At 40.6% G+C, this 13,631-nt stretch overlaps 1 protein-coding gene across 2 annotated transcripts in view; it reads left to right on the plus strand.

Annotated features, from left to right (window-relative positions):
- Window positions 1-13,631, plus strand: part of Corin (corin, serine peptidase) — a 195,747-nt gene that overhangs the window by 132,361 nt on the left and 49,755 nt on the right. For both annotated transcript variants that reach the window (XM_070012303.1, XM_070012304.1), the window contains 4 exons: window positions 2,046-2,153; window positions 4,125-4,235; window positions 7,432-7,548; window positions 11,096-11,203. In XM_070012303.1, the coding sequence (XP_069868404.1) occupies window positions 2,046-2,153; window positions 4,125-4,235; window positions 7,432-7,548; window positions 11,096-11,203 (444 nt within the window). The remainder of the gene's footprint in view (window positions 1-2,045; window positions 2,154-4,124; window positions 4,236-7,431; window positions 7,549-11,095; window positions 11,204-13,631) is intronic.

Consider the following 13,631-nt stretch of genomic DNA (forward strand, 5'->3'; position numbering starts at 1 on the left):
CTTCTTTTGCTCAAGGCTAGAGTACATAGGCTTTCTATCTGTTCTTTTGCCCACTAGTAATTGGGTTGTCATCTTATGAGTGTTATAGTTCTATATATACCCTTGACATATATTCTTCAATATCTAACTTACAGTTATCTTTGCTCTACATGGCTTGCCTTTTCATTTTCTTAATCATGTCTTTTGAATTGCTTGCACTCCAGGAATCCAATCTAAGAATTCTTTGCCTACTCCAAAGTCACAATCACTTTTCCCTCTGTTTTCTTCTAGCAACTTTGTGATTTGCCCTCCTACAATTAACTTTCTGATCCATGTTGAGTTAATGTTTTAGCTTCATTTGAAGTGAATATCTGAATTCATTTTCTCATTTGCTATCAAATTGTCCCGACACCATAGGTTGATAAAAAGCATTCTTTTCTTAGTGAATTGCCTTGGACTCTCACATATATTTTATTATCCCAAACCCTACTTAGTGGCTGCTTTATCCCAATTTCATAAGTCAGCTTGGAAACTCGTAGAGTAGAAGCATCACATTAGAAGTCCCATAGTTAGCAGGTATCAGAACCAGGATAGGCGTTAGAGTCTATCCAAAGACAAGACTTATGTACTCATGAAAATACAAATACTGTTTCCACATATATACCTGATTTCAACATTAAATAAAAGTTTCTCAGCATTATATAGCATTTATTCTTGCCACCATAACCTTAGGCCAGTACTAGCTTATTTGAGTATTATTATATGGAATACTCAAGTATCTTAAGTAGTGAAAAAGGAATGATAGCTTTATAATCCAGATGGCTTATTTCTCTATTAGCTTCATGCTTACTGTGGCACCAACTTAAACTTACACCCAAAGAAATCATGTTTAGGGAAGAATTACCTTCCATTAAAGTCACATGAACTTCATTAGGAGCTGTGGTGCACTGAGATGATCTCTTCCCATCTTTCACTATCCAGAATTTTCAGACAACCCAAAGCAAAAGGCAAATAAAAACTTCCAGAAGTTCATTTCACTTAGTGTCATCTTAGATGGTCATATGTACATAGCTATTGAGCTATTCTGCTCATCTGCTAAGATTATCCTAGATGTATACTAATTATTGCAAAAAAGGGAGACTATGGGATCTGTTTCTTTGGGTCTGGCTTACTCCAAGACATAGACTCAAGTGGTTTTTCTTTGTTGTTGTTTTTATTGTACTATGTGATTTCTTGTTTTTTTTTTTTTTTTTTTTTGTCGGTCGTGGGGCTTGAACTCTGGACCTGGGCGTTGTCCCTCAGCTCAAGGCGAGCGCTCTACCGCTTGAGCTACAGCGCCACTTCCGGTTTTCTGGTGGTTTATTGGAGATAGGAGTCTCACGGTCTTTCTTGCCCGGGCTGGCTTTGAACTGCGATCCTCAGATCTCAGCCTCCTGAGTAGCTAGGATTACAGGCGTGAGCCACCAGTGCCCGGCTTCTTGTTTCTTTTGTATGTTCTTCCCCCCTATGGTTTCTCCCCCGGTGTTACTGTATTTTATTCTGGTCCCTTGGTATTATATATATGTTTATTTGAATCAGGGAAGGGAAGGGGAACAACAGAATGGCGAGACAGAGGACAAGGGGGAAAACAATGCGGCAGCGATAGCCACAAGACCATATGCTGGAAATGATCTGTACAACTTGGGGTTGAGGGGTGGGAGAGGGAAAGTAGGAGAAAAATGAGGGAAGGGGTAACAAGTTTGACAAGAAATGTACTCATTACCTTACTTATGTAACTATAACCCCTCTGGACATCACCTTGACAATGAAAGTTAAAAAAAAAAAACAAAAACTTCTAGAAAAGCCATAGAAGTGTGAGGCTTGGGAGCAGGGTGTCTTAGCTTTGGTTCTGCAGCGACTTGTTAAGTGACCCTGAGCAAGTCCTTGGATTTTTCGGTGACATGGTCACCTGGCCTGTAAACCAATAGGGGTGGACTAGGTGACCATTGTAGCCTTTTGTGAAATAAAATACCAGTGTCAGTTCAGCACTGCTCTGGTGCCTCACGGGGAGCTTCTCTTATTTGCAGACTGCAGTGAAGACCTGTTCCACTGTCACACAGGCAAGTGCCTTCATACCAGCCTTTTGTGTGACGGATATGATGACTGTGGAGACCTGAGCGACGAAGAGAACTGTGGTGAGTCCCAGCACTGTTCTCCTGGGGATTTGTTAAACATCACAGAAGTTTAGAGCCTGTAGTTCACTCTTGGTAAATAGGATCTGCAGGTAAACTTACAACAGGTGAGGGTCTCTTATTCTTCAGAAGGAAGAAGTTGGTTGAAGCGTTGTGTCCATCAGAAGTTATGTGTTGAAGCACCACCCACATAAACAGTCCTATTAGCACAATGTTAAAAGGAAGAGGAGTGGAATGATGGGTAAAACTTGTGCTGAATGTTCTTTCTCTGGGTCTGTGTTCTGTTTCCCCTCTTCCTAGAGCCAGTGGATTGGGGGAATTCTGAAACCTTGAGCAAAACTTTGCCAATAGATACATTCATTATGAAGTGTTATAAACCAAAGATCCCTCCTCTATTTGATTCCCAAGTACTACAGGGACTGATTGTACATTAGCTAGACCTAGGACCATGAAGACGTACTTTTATGTACAAATAAGTGCTGACTTCTTATCTTTCAAAGGATGAGCCTATCTTTTAAAGAACCATGATCAACTACAAAGACCATCTTGTGAACTTAAACTAGCAAAGATTACTCTTTCCTATTGATTTTTTTGGGTTTATAACTAGTTTAGTCATTTTTGGAGCTATATTATTGACTGATAATAGAAATGTTGCCAGAGGAACAAATAGACAAACTGGGATGAGGATGGACACTGGGAAAATGATGTTAAACTGAATCTGACTTTCGAGGCTTCTGAGGGAAGTCTTGGGTTGGTGAGGGTCACAAATAGTCTCATTTTTAGATAGTTGGTAGTTTCAGTTATTTCAGAAATATGGAAAAGGACATGGGCGGGCAAAGCATCCTAGACTAGACAGATCTGATTCTCTTCTGGGATGGACTAAACTTGGACAAGATATGAGAGAGAATTGTAAAGTTCTATAAGTCATCTACTCCATCATTTTAGGAGTCTTTTGAGATCACCCAGCACACCCTCCTTTTTGCAGTGAGATAACTTAGGAAATCCAGAAACCTCCTGCCACGAGTGTAGCTTTGCAGCTTCATAGGTTAGTAGAAAGAGCCAAGGTAGGTTAGTGTGGGAAAAGAACCGTCTTGTCACTCAATGTCAAGCCTTTGAGAATGCAACCAAGTCTGTGTTCTCAAGATAGCTACTGTCTTCCTCAGGTGGGGATACCATTATTGCTCCAAAATACCTTGTAAGCTCTCTGGCCTCTGCAGAGTCTAGGACAGTGGCTCTGTTCATGAAGAGTCATGATTCTTCATTGATTCATTTATTGGTGAATCTACACAGATCTTTTAAAGGGCTGTTTCTGTTTCTCATGTCAGCCTATGGATTCTGCCATTTTGTATGAGGAAACTCAATGCTTTGTTCTTCCTCTCTCTTCTTTCCCTGCGGGAATGTAGTGACTGGGACAGAGTTGAAAGCCAGGCCAAAAGGAATCAAGAAACGGATACTATTTCATATTGCCTGCCCAGTCGTGATTTTAAATAGCAGTTTTCTATTAGCACAGTCCAACAGAAAACCTAGGCTCAGCATCAGGATGGAGGATAGAAGGAGGTGCTTGCTTTCCCAGGCTCCAAGAGCTAAGTCACAATTCTTAGAAACGTGACTTGACACAAACTGATTGTCAGCTACCTTCATGGTGAAATGCAAACACTGTCCTACTTATTTGAGTCAGTGCAGAAATCTACATTTGTTTTTGCCTAAGAAAAGGCAAAGCAGCATAATGAGAGCGAAGTTGAGACCCTGAAAAGCGAGGCTGAATGGTTAATCATCCGAGCTAACATCTCCCACGATGGTATGGGTCATGCTTGTTGATAAGTGGCATGTTATTTGTGTCAGACCCATCAGGAATGATACTAGAGTACTGGGACAATGGGCAGGGATTCTTCTTGGCTAGAACTGGGAGCCTGACAATTCCAAGTGGTTTTTGTGCTATCTAGATTCATCTTCCTACATTTTCCTTTTCTCCAGATTGTCATCCCACGAAAGAACACCGCTGTGGGGATGGGCGCTGCATCACGGTGGATTGGGTGTGTGATGGGGACCATGACTGCGTGGACAAATCTGATGAGGTCAATTGCTGTGAGTGTCCTGAGCATTCTTGTTTTGCTTCCCCCTACCCCCATTACTTCTTGTTGTCTAGTCTGTACTTGAGTTTGAGAACTGTTCTCAAGGTTCACTACCTAAACAACATTCAAACAGAAAGATGATCATACTTAGGTTCTAGTCAGGAGGGCAATGATCCAGTGGTGTAATGACAATCAGTATATACTGTCTATGACGTCATTTGTCTTTTCCCTCAACTCCAAGTTTAATTTGACTCATCCAGCCAAGTACATGTCTGCTTTTTCACTCATTGTTCATGTCTTTATATGTCTGTGACTTTGTCAAAAGTAATGCTCTTGCCATAGAACAGAGTATCTTTTCTTTTCTTTATTTTCCTCCTGCAAACTACATCTGAACAGATAAACTCCTTGTAGGAACCTCCAAACATGTCCTCAGGGGACATTTGTGGGAGAATATGGGGAGAATTTCCAGAGAGAAGAGAGTCTGTAATGTTCGTACTGTGACTCGGAAAGTATGTGATAATCATTACTGTTTAGCTCATTGTGTTTCTGAGTGGAGAAAAATTTTGTTGCTGCTTGTACCAAACCAGTAGCAAGTGTGACCATTAACCACTTTTTTACCTCCTAGAAAATATATTATTCCCCGGGTGTCAGTGGCTCACGCCTGTAATCCTAGCTACTCAGAAGGCTGAGATCTGAGGATCGTGGTTCAAAGCCAGCCTGGGCCGGAAGGTCCGCGAGACTTATCTCCAATAAACCACTAGAAAACCACAAGTGGCGCTGTGGCTCAAGCGGTAGAGTGCTCGCCTTGAGCTGAAGAGTGCAGGGACAGCGCCCAAGCCCAGAGTTCAAGCCCAACGACTGAAAAAAAAAAAAAAAAGAAAGAAAGAAAGAAAAAAAAAAGAAAATATATTATTCTTAATTAGAAAGAGTAAAAATTATTAAATATTTCCAGTTATCTATTAAGGAGACTATGATTGATCTGAAATAGTTACTTTGACATATTTCATGCAAATTTAAATTAGCATTTCATTTAACTTTTTTTTAATCTAGTAGACTTTTTTAATCTAGTAGAAAGAGTAGATACAATGTTTTACCCTGAAATTTGCTGGGTATTCTAAGATTCTGGGTGGGTATCCAAATCAGAGGATACTTAAAGATGCTTGATGGTTATATACATAGACATATCCCATATGTATAAATGGCATAAAATATAATTTGTATATACACATCCTGTGTATATTTGCATATACATATTCTATCCTATACACATCATATCATATATTTTAAACTAATCTCTAGATTACTTACGCTATCAAACAGTGTTGAAAATAATTGCTAGAGTGAATTATTGTGTATGAACGTCTGGTGTGTGGGCTTTGTAAAGCCCATTAACTCATATGCTATCTGATTGGACAGACACATAAAGTCAGCTTCCTCTGACTTGTCTGCCTGTATAAATAATTTCTTATGGCACACAGTGGCATTAAATATCTCTTACTGGCCCTTAGCATAAAAAGATTCCCTACCCCTAGTAGGAAATAATTTAAAAGAGTAACTATTTCTTTAGTAGAGGCATATTGTTTTCCCTGACCTTTTAAAAACATTATTAAGTGATTGTACAAAGAGCTTGCAATTCTACGTGTCAGGTTATAAACACAATGCACTTTGTTCAGTGCCACCTCTTCCATCCTTTCCCCCATGCTCCCCCTCCCATTCCTACCCTCAAGCTACATAGTTCAAATTTTATATACCATACAATGAATGTAATGATTGTATTTGCTCACTCTTCCCATTTTGTGTGCCCCGAACATTTTTTTTGATCAGGGCTTGGTTGAATCTGTGGTTGTAGAACCCACAGCTGCTGTAAGTGATCAGCCAACTATGTTAGCCAACTAAGTGAGCTTGTCATTTGAGGCAAACTTAAACATGTGGTTATCAGTTGAAGCTTTCACAAAAGAAAAGTTAGATAGAAAACTTCACCAACACAGTACCTGCTCTCCCTTGTCTCAAGTTGAATTTGAAACAGATAGTTACCTTAGTCCTTATCTGAGGAACAAATAGAATGGAGTGAGCTATATGATGTCCTGAAGCAAGCAAGGAGGTGAAAGCTATGATGTGAGGGAAAACAGGTCTGGCGCTGAATCTCGATTCAAGTACTAAAGTCTTAATGTTGGGTGGCAGTTCAGTGAAATGAGATATGTGTGTGTGTGTGTGTGTGTGTATGTGTGTGTGTGTGTGTGTGTGTGTGTGTGTGTGTGTGTGTATGGCATGTGCACGTGCATGCCGGTCCTGAAGTTTGAATTTAGGGCCTGGGTGCTGTTCCTGAACCTTTTTTCCCCTCAAAGCTAGTACTGTACTACTTGAGCCACGCTTTACTTCTGACTTTTTTGGTACTTAATTGAGGTAATAGTCTCATGGACTTTCCTTCCCAGGCTGGCTTTGAGCCTCAATCCTCAGACCTCAGCCTCCTGAGTAGTTAAGATTACAGGCATGAGCCATGGGGAACCCTGGGATATTGGGTTTCTGATGTATAAAAAGAGACTAGGCAGGGAGAAATTTCAAACCATTACAGAAGTCAGATGGTTAGTGGGTACCAGACTATCTCCTTCAAATATACTATGTCACAAGTCAGTTTGGGAGTAAAGTGCTTACTGTGTGCTAGGCACTCACTGAGCCAACATTAGATTAGATGTTGGCTAAGTAGATATAGAAATGTTTGGGTTGTATGAGAATTTCAGATCCTATATACAATGTGCCTTGACTAGCCGGTTATATCATTGCTACCAACACAATCACATTGTTGTTAAGAGAAAGCTTAGTAAGTCCTCTTGGAAAAAAGGGAAAGTTCTAGGAGGAAATATTCTACTCAACAACCCCTGGAAATTTTTTTTGGGGGGGTCCGGTCGTGGGGCCTGAACTCTGGGCCTGGCTAACGCTCTACCACTTGAGCCACAGCGCCACTTCTGGCTTTTTTCTTTTTGCTTATGTGGTGCTGAGGAATAGAACCCAGGGCCTCATGCATGCAAGGCAAGCTCTCTACCACTAAGCCACCTTCCCAGCCCCACCCCTGGAATTTTTTTTAAAAGCAATGATGCAACTGTTCATGTGTGCATGATGCTTCATGCCTGCAAAGTGGGAATCGCTTCTCTATTCCGTAGACTGGAAGACGGATTAATAACTCAGGTAACTATTATTCTGGCTTCTCCTAGCCTGTCACAGCCAGGGCCTGGTGGAATGCAGGAACGGACAGTGTATCCCCAGCGCTTTCCAGTGCGATGGAGATGAAGACTGCAAGGACGGGAGCGACGAGGAGGGCTGCAGCGACAGTGAGTGTGTCCCGAGCTCTTGCATCGTCCCTTTCCCGGTGGACCTTCCCAGTGCAGAGAACACCTGGAAGCTAGTAGGCCGAAAGTGAAGGCAGGTTTCCACGGAAATGATTCCAGATTTCCCAACACAGTGCACCACTTAGCCCAGAAACTGCTTCTTTCTTTTTGGGTATTTTGTATTACTTTCCAGCAGTTGTACCAAGGAGTTGTCATTCAACAAAGCAGTGTATATAGTGCTTCTTGATCTGTGCCATCCTTTTGACATGTTCACCCCTATTTTGGCCCCTTCCCTCATTTTCTCAATCATCTACCCTTCTTCCCCTGCCCCCATCCCTTACAAAGGATGCAAGTGGTTACAAATGAAGTAACGGAAGCCTATTAGACTCTATGGAGAGCTCAAATAGCACACTTCTGTTGAAAGACTGAGTCAGGTACTTTTTCTTTTGGTAAACAGAAAGCTCATCAATATGTGCTGAACAATCATGCCCAGGCAATGGGTGGAGGTGAAGAAACGTGGTTGATTTCAGAGAGCTGATTCATGGGCAAAGTCATGATCAAGAAAAAGTATAGTGTGTCGTACCCAATTAAATGAGATTCAATTCCAATTAGAGGAAATTGGCTTCTGAAATGGAACGTAATGGTTTCCTAAAATAACTATGTTCAGAGAGATGGTTTAATATCTCCCATTACCAAGTAATAAGCTTAAATATGCATTATAAGGAGTATGATAGTCATGTATTAACCCTAAAATGCCCTGACACTGCCCTCAGTGTATGCTTTCTCAGCATAGTCTCCTGGTTAAGAATATAAGCGTGATGCGCAGCACCTAGCTTCAGGCCCTGGCTTTACTACTTACCATCTGGATGATTTTAGGTGAGATACTCCAACCTCTTCAGCCCAGTTTCTGTCACTAAACACAACTTTTCAGGGATAACACCTGGTCAGAATGCCATTAAATGTCATCTGCTATTACATGGTAGATAATGTTCAACTATTTATTGGGCTATAGAACAAGCTAAAGAGACTGATCACCTGTAGATAAATGTTTTCTCATAAAGAATATTGATTATTAAGATAGCTTTAATAAAAAAGCATCCAAGACCTAAAGCCTCTAAAACATAAACTTGTAATAAATCACAATGTTTACTTAATCTCAGGAAATAATATGTAAGGAGAGCTTTGTTTTTTTTTAAATCACTTCTGAAATTCTAAAGGAAAGTCTTTGCTAGGTTTGAGTAATTGAGAGCACATTATCCAAGCAATTCCTTTTAGATCAAATCGTTCTACTTTCCATGTAATTCTATATAAACTCCAAGTAACTGTGGGATCTTTACTATGAAATGGCAGGATGTCTAGATCACTTCCTGATATGTGTGGAATGTAAAAGAAGTCATTATAAATGGGTAGAGAAGTGAAAAGAGAGTAACTTTACATTATTGATTGTTATGAATTCAACTTAAAATATGGATTATAGTGTTTACTATGGAGTTATTTATTGGGAATTCAGTGAAAACAAGACAGAGAAAGGAGATGGAATTCTTTTAGAGGAGACAGACCTGCCAGGAATGAAGACTTGTAAGTCAGAATCGAACTGGAAAGTGACGTAGATTACAAAAGGGAATTTGGGATGCTATGGAAGGTTTGCATGTCTCTGTAAAAGAACCCAGATAAAGCTTTTGGAGACGAGATATTGGAACATGGAGGCAAAGAATAAGTAAAGTTAACAAAGAAGAAAAACGTATCAGGCCTACAAGTACTGCGTGGCTAAAAGGTTTGGGAAGGAAGGAACAGGCATGTTTAGGCAACCTGGAGAAGGCCACTGTGATTAGAGTTGGATCTCACTGAAGGGTTAGGCTTCTAAAACCTTTCAGGCTCTGCCTCTGTTTACCTATCTGGTCTCCCTTACCCTTCTCTCTGATTGATTGATTGATGCTCCAGTTGCTGCACTTTGGGCCTTTTTTTCTTTCTTTTGAATGAACTAGGTTTGAACCAGATAGGTGCTCAACCACTTGAACCACTCCTCTAGTCCCTTCTCTCATTTTTGTCCACTCTGGCTGGTTTTGAAATAGAGTCTTGCTTTTCACTCAGGCCAGCCTGGACCATGATCCTCCTATTTATGCTTCCCACAGGAGTACATTACTGTGCCAAGCTTTAAAAAAAAATTTCCTATTGATAAAGAATATAGTTAACTTTTCTCCGGTTGCCTCAAACCATTATTCTCTTGATCTCAGCTTCAAAGTAAGTAGGATTATGGGCATATGTCACTGCTTATTTGTCTATTATTTTTCTGCTATCTTTTGTCCTTCTCATTACAGCATTTCCCATCTGGCTAGAAGACTTCTTTGTGAAGGCTCTCCCTTCCAACTATCCCTGTCTTCAACTAGTCTTCAAGAGGACAGTCAGAATCATTGTCATTGTCAGATTTTGTTCAAAGTAGGAGCTACTACCCAGAGGGTATCAGAGCCTTTTGGCTTCTACATAGACATCACACAACAGCACTATATTAATCTGAATTGATTACTAATTCAAGAATGTCTGATGCCTTAAAAGTCACAAAAGAGCTTACATTTATGCTAACAATTCAGGATCTCCTGGAGAAAAAAGTTTGATCCTCCTGATTCTAAACAAAAACTAGTGACATTTCTTTTCTTCAAGGTGAAATGTGATTGACAATGTTCACATTGGAAATGAGAACGATCACAGGATAATACGCACTGTCATAGAGTTCTAGATGAGAGTGTTGCAGATAAACTCACATTACTGTTTGTACTGAGATTTCCTAAATTCCATATCTGAAAATAATTGGCCACGATAATAAGGGAGGGATGAAAGAGAATGGACAGTCATTTTTCACTTTATCCACTTAATCCACAAATGACCAGGAAATCAATGAGAAAAGCAGCTCCTTCTCTACATCCCATTAGGGCAAAGATTGTTGCCATTCACTTGGAAATGAGAGACCTGGTTCTCGGATCATCACAGCCAGCCTGGTGACATTTTTCAAGGATATACTAAGAATATGGATAACAGCTGCAAAAGATGCACATTATGATAACATGTCAGTGTTGTGTTGGTGTTGATGTTCTATTCATTACTAGAGAAGTGGATTTCTTCAGCAGGGAAAATTGAGAGCAACGGAGTCTTTTAAACATATTCTTTTGGCATTCAGAATTTCAATATCTTTATATTACCTTCTGTCCTTCCAAGTATAGGTACACAAGTAAAATGAGAGTACTATTTTTTCCCCGTTCAAAGAAACACCCACCTGGTTCTAGGATTGTTTTTGTTTTTGTTGTGTGTGTGTGTGTGTAGTTGGTCAATTTCTTTCATTCCTCCTGAGTACTTTTCGAATAGTTGGATTGAATTTAGTTGCCAGGAAAATGAACCCAGAAAGCACCTATTCCACATGGGTTCATGAGTTTGGGAAAAGGTGGAAGGAAATACAGGTTGGGACATTCCTCAGTTCCACTAAACACTTCCCATCCTTCAAATCATGGGTAAGGAATGTATGGGTGATCAAAGCCACTGTGCCTTTCCCCCACCATAGGTCCATCTCCATGCCAAGAAGGAGACCAAAGATGCCTCTACAGTCCCTGTCTGGATTCCTGTGGCGACAGCTCCCTGTGCGGCCCAGACAGCAATCTGAGCAACTGTAGTAAGTACAACACCTGACACACGCGATCATGTGACATGGCGACACAGCCCTTTTCCTCCACCTTAACATGGAACCTCTCAAGTCCGGCATCTCTCCAAAAACGAAGGATATCTCCTTGCGTTTTTCTTTCTGAAAGGTTGTATGTGGTAGCAGAAGAGAAGCAAAATGGTCTTAATTAGCTTAGATCAGAAACAAATGTGTCGTAGTGAATGGACCATAAATCCACATTGCTCCATGTCATTACCATCACTTTCCAATCCACAGCGGCTCCCATAGATTATTTTCTTGGCTCCATCCGCAGGCAGATGCTATCTTTCTTCCCTTTTCATGCACAGCTTCCAAAACGGAAAGTTTATCCAAGAAGCAAATAGGAGGTAGCCACATAAAACTTTGGCAGGCTGTTCTTTTCATGGATTTATTTTCACCTTTCCCAAACTTTGGTGGCCTAGAATGGTTTCGGAGCCACTGTGTTCATTTGTTTCGGTGACAATGTAATGGCTCCGAATGGTAGAAGCAGATGGCTCCCACTAAGTTTTTCAGAAGGGATCATCTGAGGGGAGAGAGAGAGGGCAGAAGGGAAGAATACTGAACAGACTCATGGGAAATTGACACTGAATCAGAAAATCCCCAATGATGGATGTCCAGAAACAATGTCTTACATGTGGGCTCATTTTACTTTCCTCTTCCACTTTTGGTTATTAATTGCTTGGCTCATCGTCAGCTCAGGGTTAGAACTCTAGAAGCTGGCCAGTCAGGTCTCATTTGTCCAGAATTACGTCTTCACAGACATCCTCTCAGCCAAGGCCGCTGAAGGCTGCAAGGCTGACAGGGCAAAGGACTCAAGGCCTTGGATTGGCTGCAGTTTTCTCGGCCTGGTAGCCATTAGGGAGTCTGGAGGTTACCATAAAAGTGAGTTGATCTGCATTTCTTTTATGGCTAGAGAAGTTGAACAGTTCTTCATGTGTCTATTGGCCATCCTTCTTTCCTCTTCAGAGAAGTTTTTCTTTAAGGCTTTAGCGCACTTATTTATTGGGCAGTTGTTTCTTTGAAGATTTGTTGTTGGGGGATTTAACTTTTTGAGTTCCAGGTATATTTTAGATATGAGGCCCTTGTCTGTTGTATGGCTAATGAAGATCTTCTCCCAATCCGTGGGCTTTCTATTGATCTTGCTAGCTATGTCCTTTGCCATGCAGAAGCTCTGCAACTTCATGCAATCCCATTTGTCCAACCTTTCTTGATTTGTTGTGTTTCTGGGTCTCTATTAAGAAAATTTTGGCCTGTGCCAAGGAGACCTAGGGTTTCTCCTATTCCATCCTGTAATGTTTTCAGAGTGTCTGCTTTGACTCCGAGGTCTTTGATCCATTTGGAGTTGATTCTGGTGCAGGGTGATAGATAAGGATCTAGCTTTAGTTTTCTACAAGTAGTTAACCAATTTTTCCAGCACCATTTACTGAAAAGGTTGTCTTTCTTCCATTCTATAGTCATAAAAGAAATGCAAATCAAAACAACATTGAGATATCACCTCACCCCAGTTAGAATGGCTATAATCAAGAACTCTAATAACAACAGATGCTGGAGGGGATGTGGACAGAAGGGAACCTTACTACATTGTTGGTGGGAGTATAAACTTGTTCAACTACTTTGGAAAGCAGTATGGAGGTTCCTCAAAAGACTCCACATAGAGATCCCCTATGACCTAGCAATCCCACTTTTGGGCATTTACCCAAATGATCACAAACAAGACCATACTAAAGCTACCAACACAACTATGTTTATTGCAGCACTATTTACCATAGCTAAGATATGGAACCAACCCAGATGTCCCTCAGTAGATGAATAGATCAAGAAAATGGGGTATATATACACAATGGAATTCTATGCCTCCATCAGAAAGAATGTCATTGCCCCATTTGTTAGGAAATGGAAAGACTTAGAAAAAATTATATTAAGTGAAGTAAGCCAGGCCCAAAGAAACATAGGTCCCATGGTTTCCCTTATTTGCAATAACTAGTGTATGTCTGAGTCAAACAGAAAAGGTCAGACAAGTTGATGTTAGGGGAATGAACCCCAAGATAAGTATTCAAAATTTTTTTTCTTTCATGTAATTGTTTCTAATATATTTATAAGATGATTTCGTTGTTGCTTTGTATATCCCTCCCCCACGGTATAACCCCTGCTTTCACTGTATTTGATGTTGGTATAATTTGTGGAGGGGAAGGGCAAAAAAAAATCGTTTAACTAGGGATACTGGTGGACCCATTGCCACAATGAGATGTACAAGTCATTATGTCGAAAAACAAACTTCACAACTTTGGTGGGGGGAGTATGGGAAGGGAGGGGGAGGGGAAACAAAGAGGAGGCAACAAGGCTTGATAAGAAATGTACTCATTATCTTGCCCATGTAATTGTAACTCTTCTGTACGGTATT

The sequence above is a fragment of the Dipodomys merriami genome, unplaced genomic scaffold (genome assembly GCF_024711535.1).
Source record: "Dipodomys merriami isolate MVZ:Mamm:240054 unplaced genomic scaffold, mDipMer1.0.p SCAF_9, whole genome shotgun sequence".
Taxonomy (NCBI): Eukaryota; Metazoa; Chordata; class Mammalia; order Rodentia; family Heteromyidae; genus Dipodomys; species Dipodomys merriami.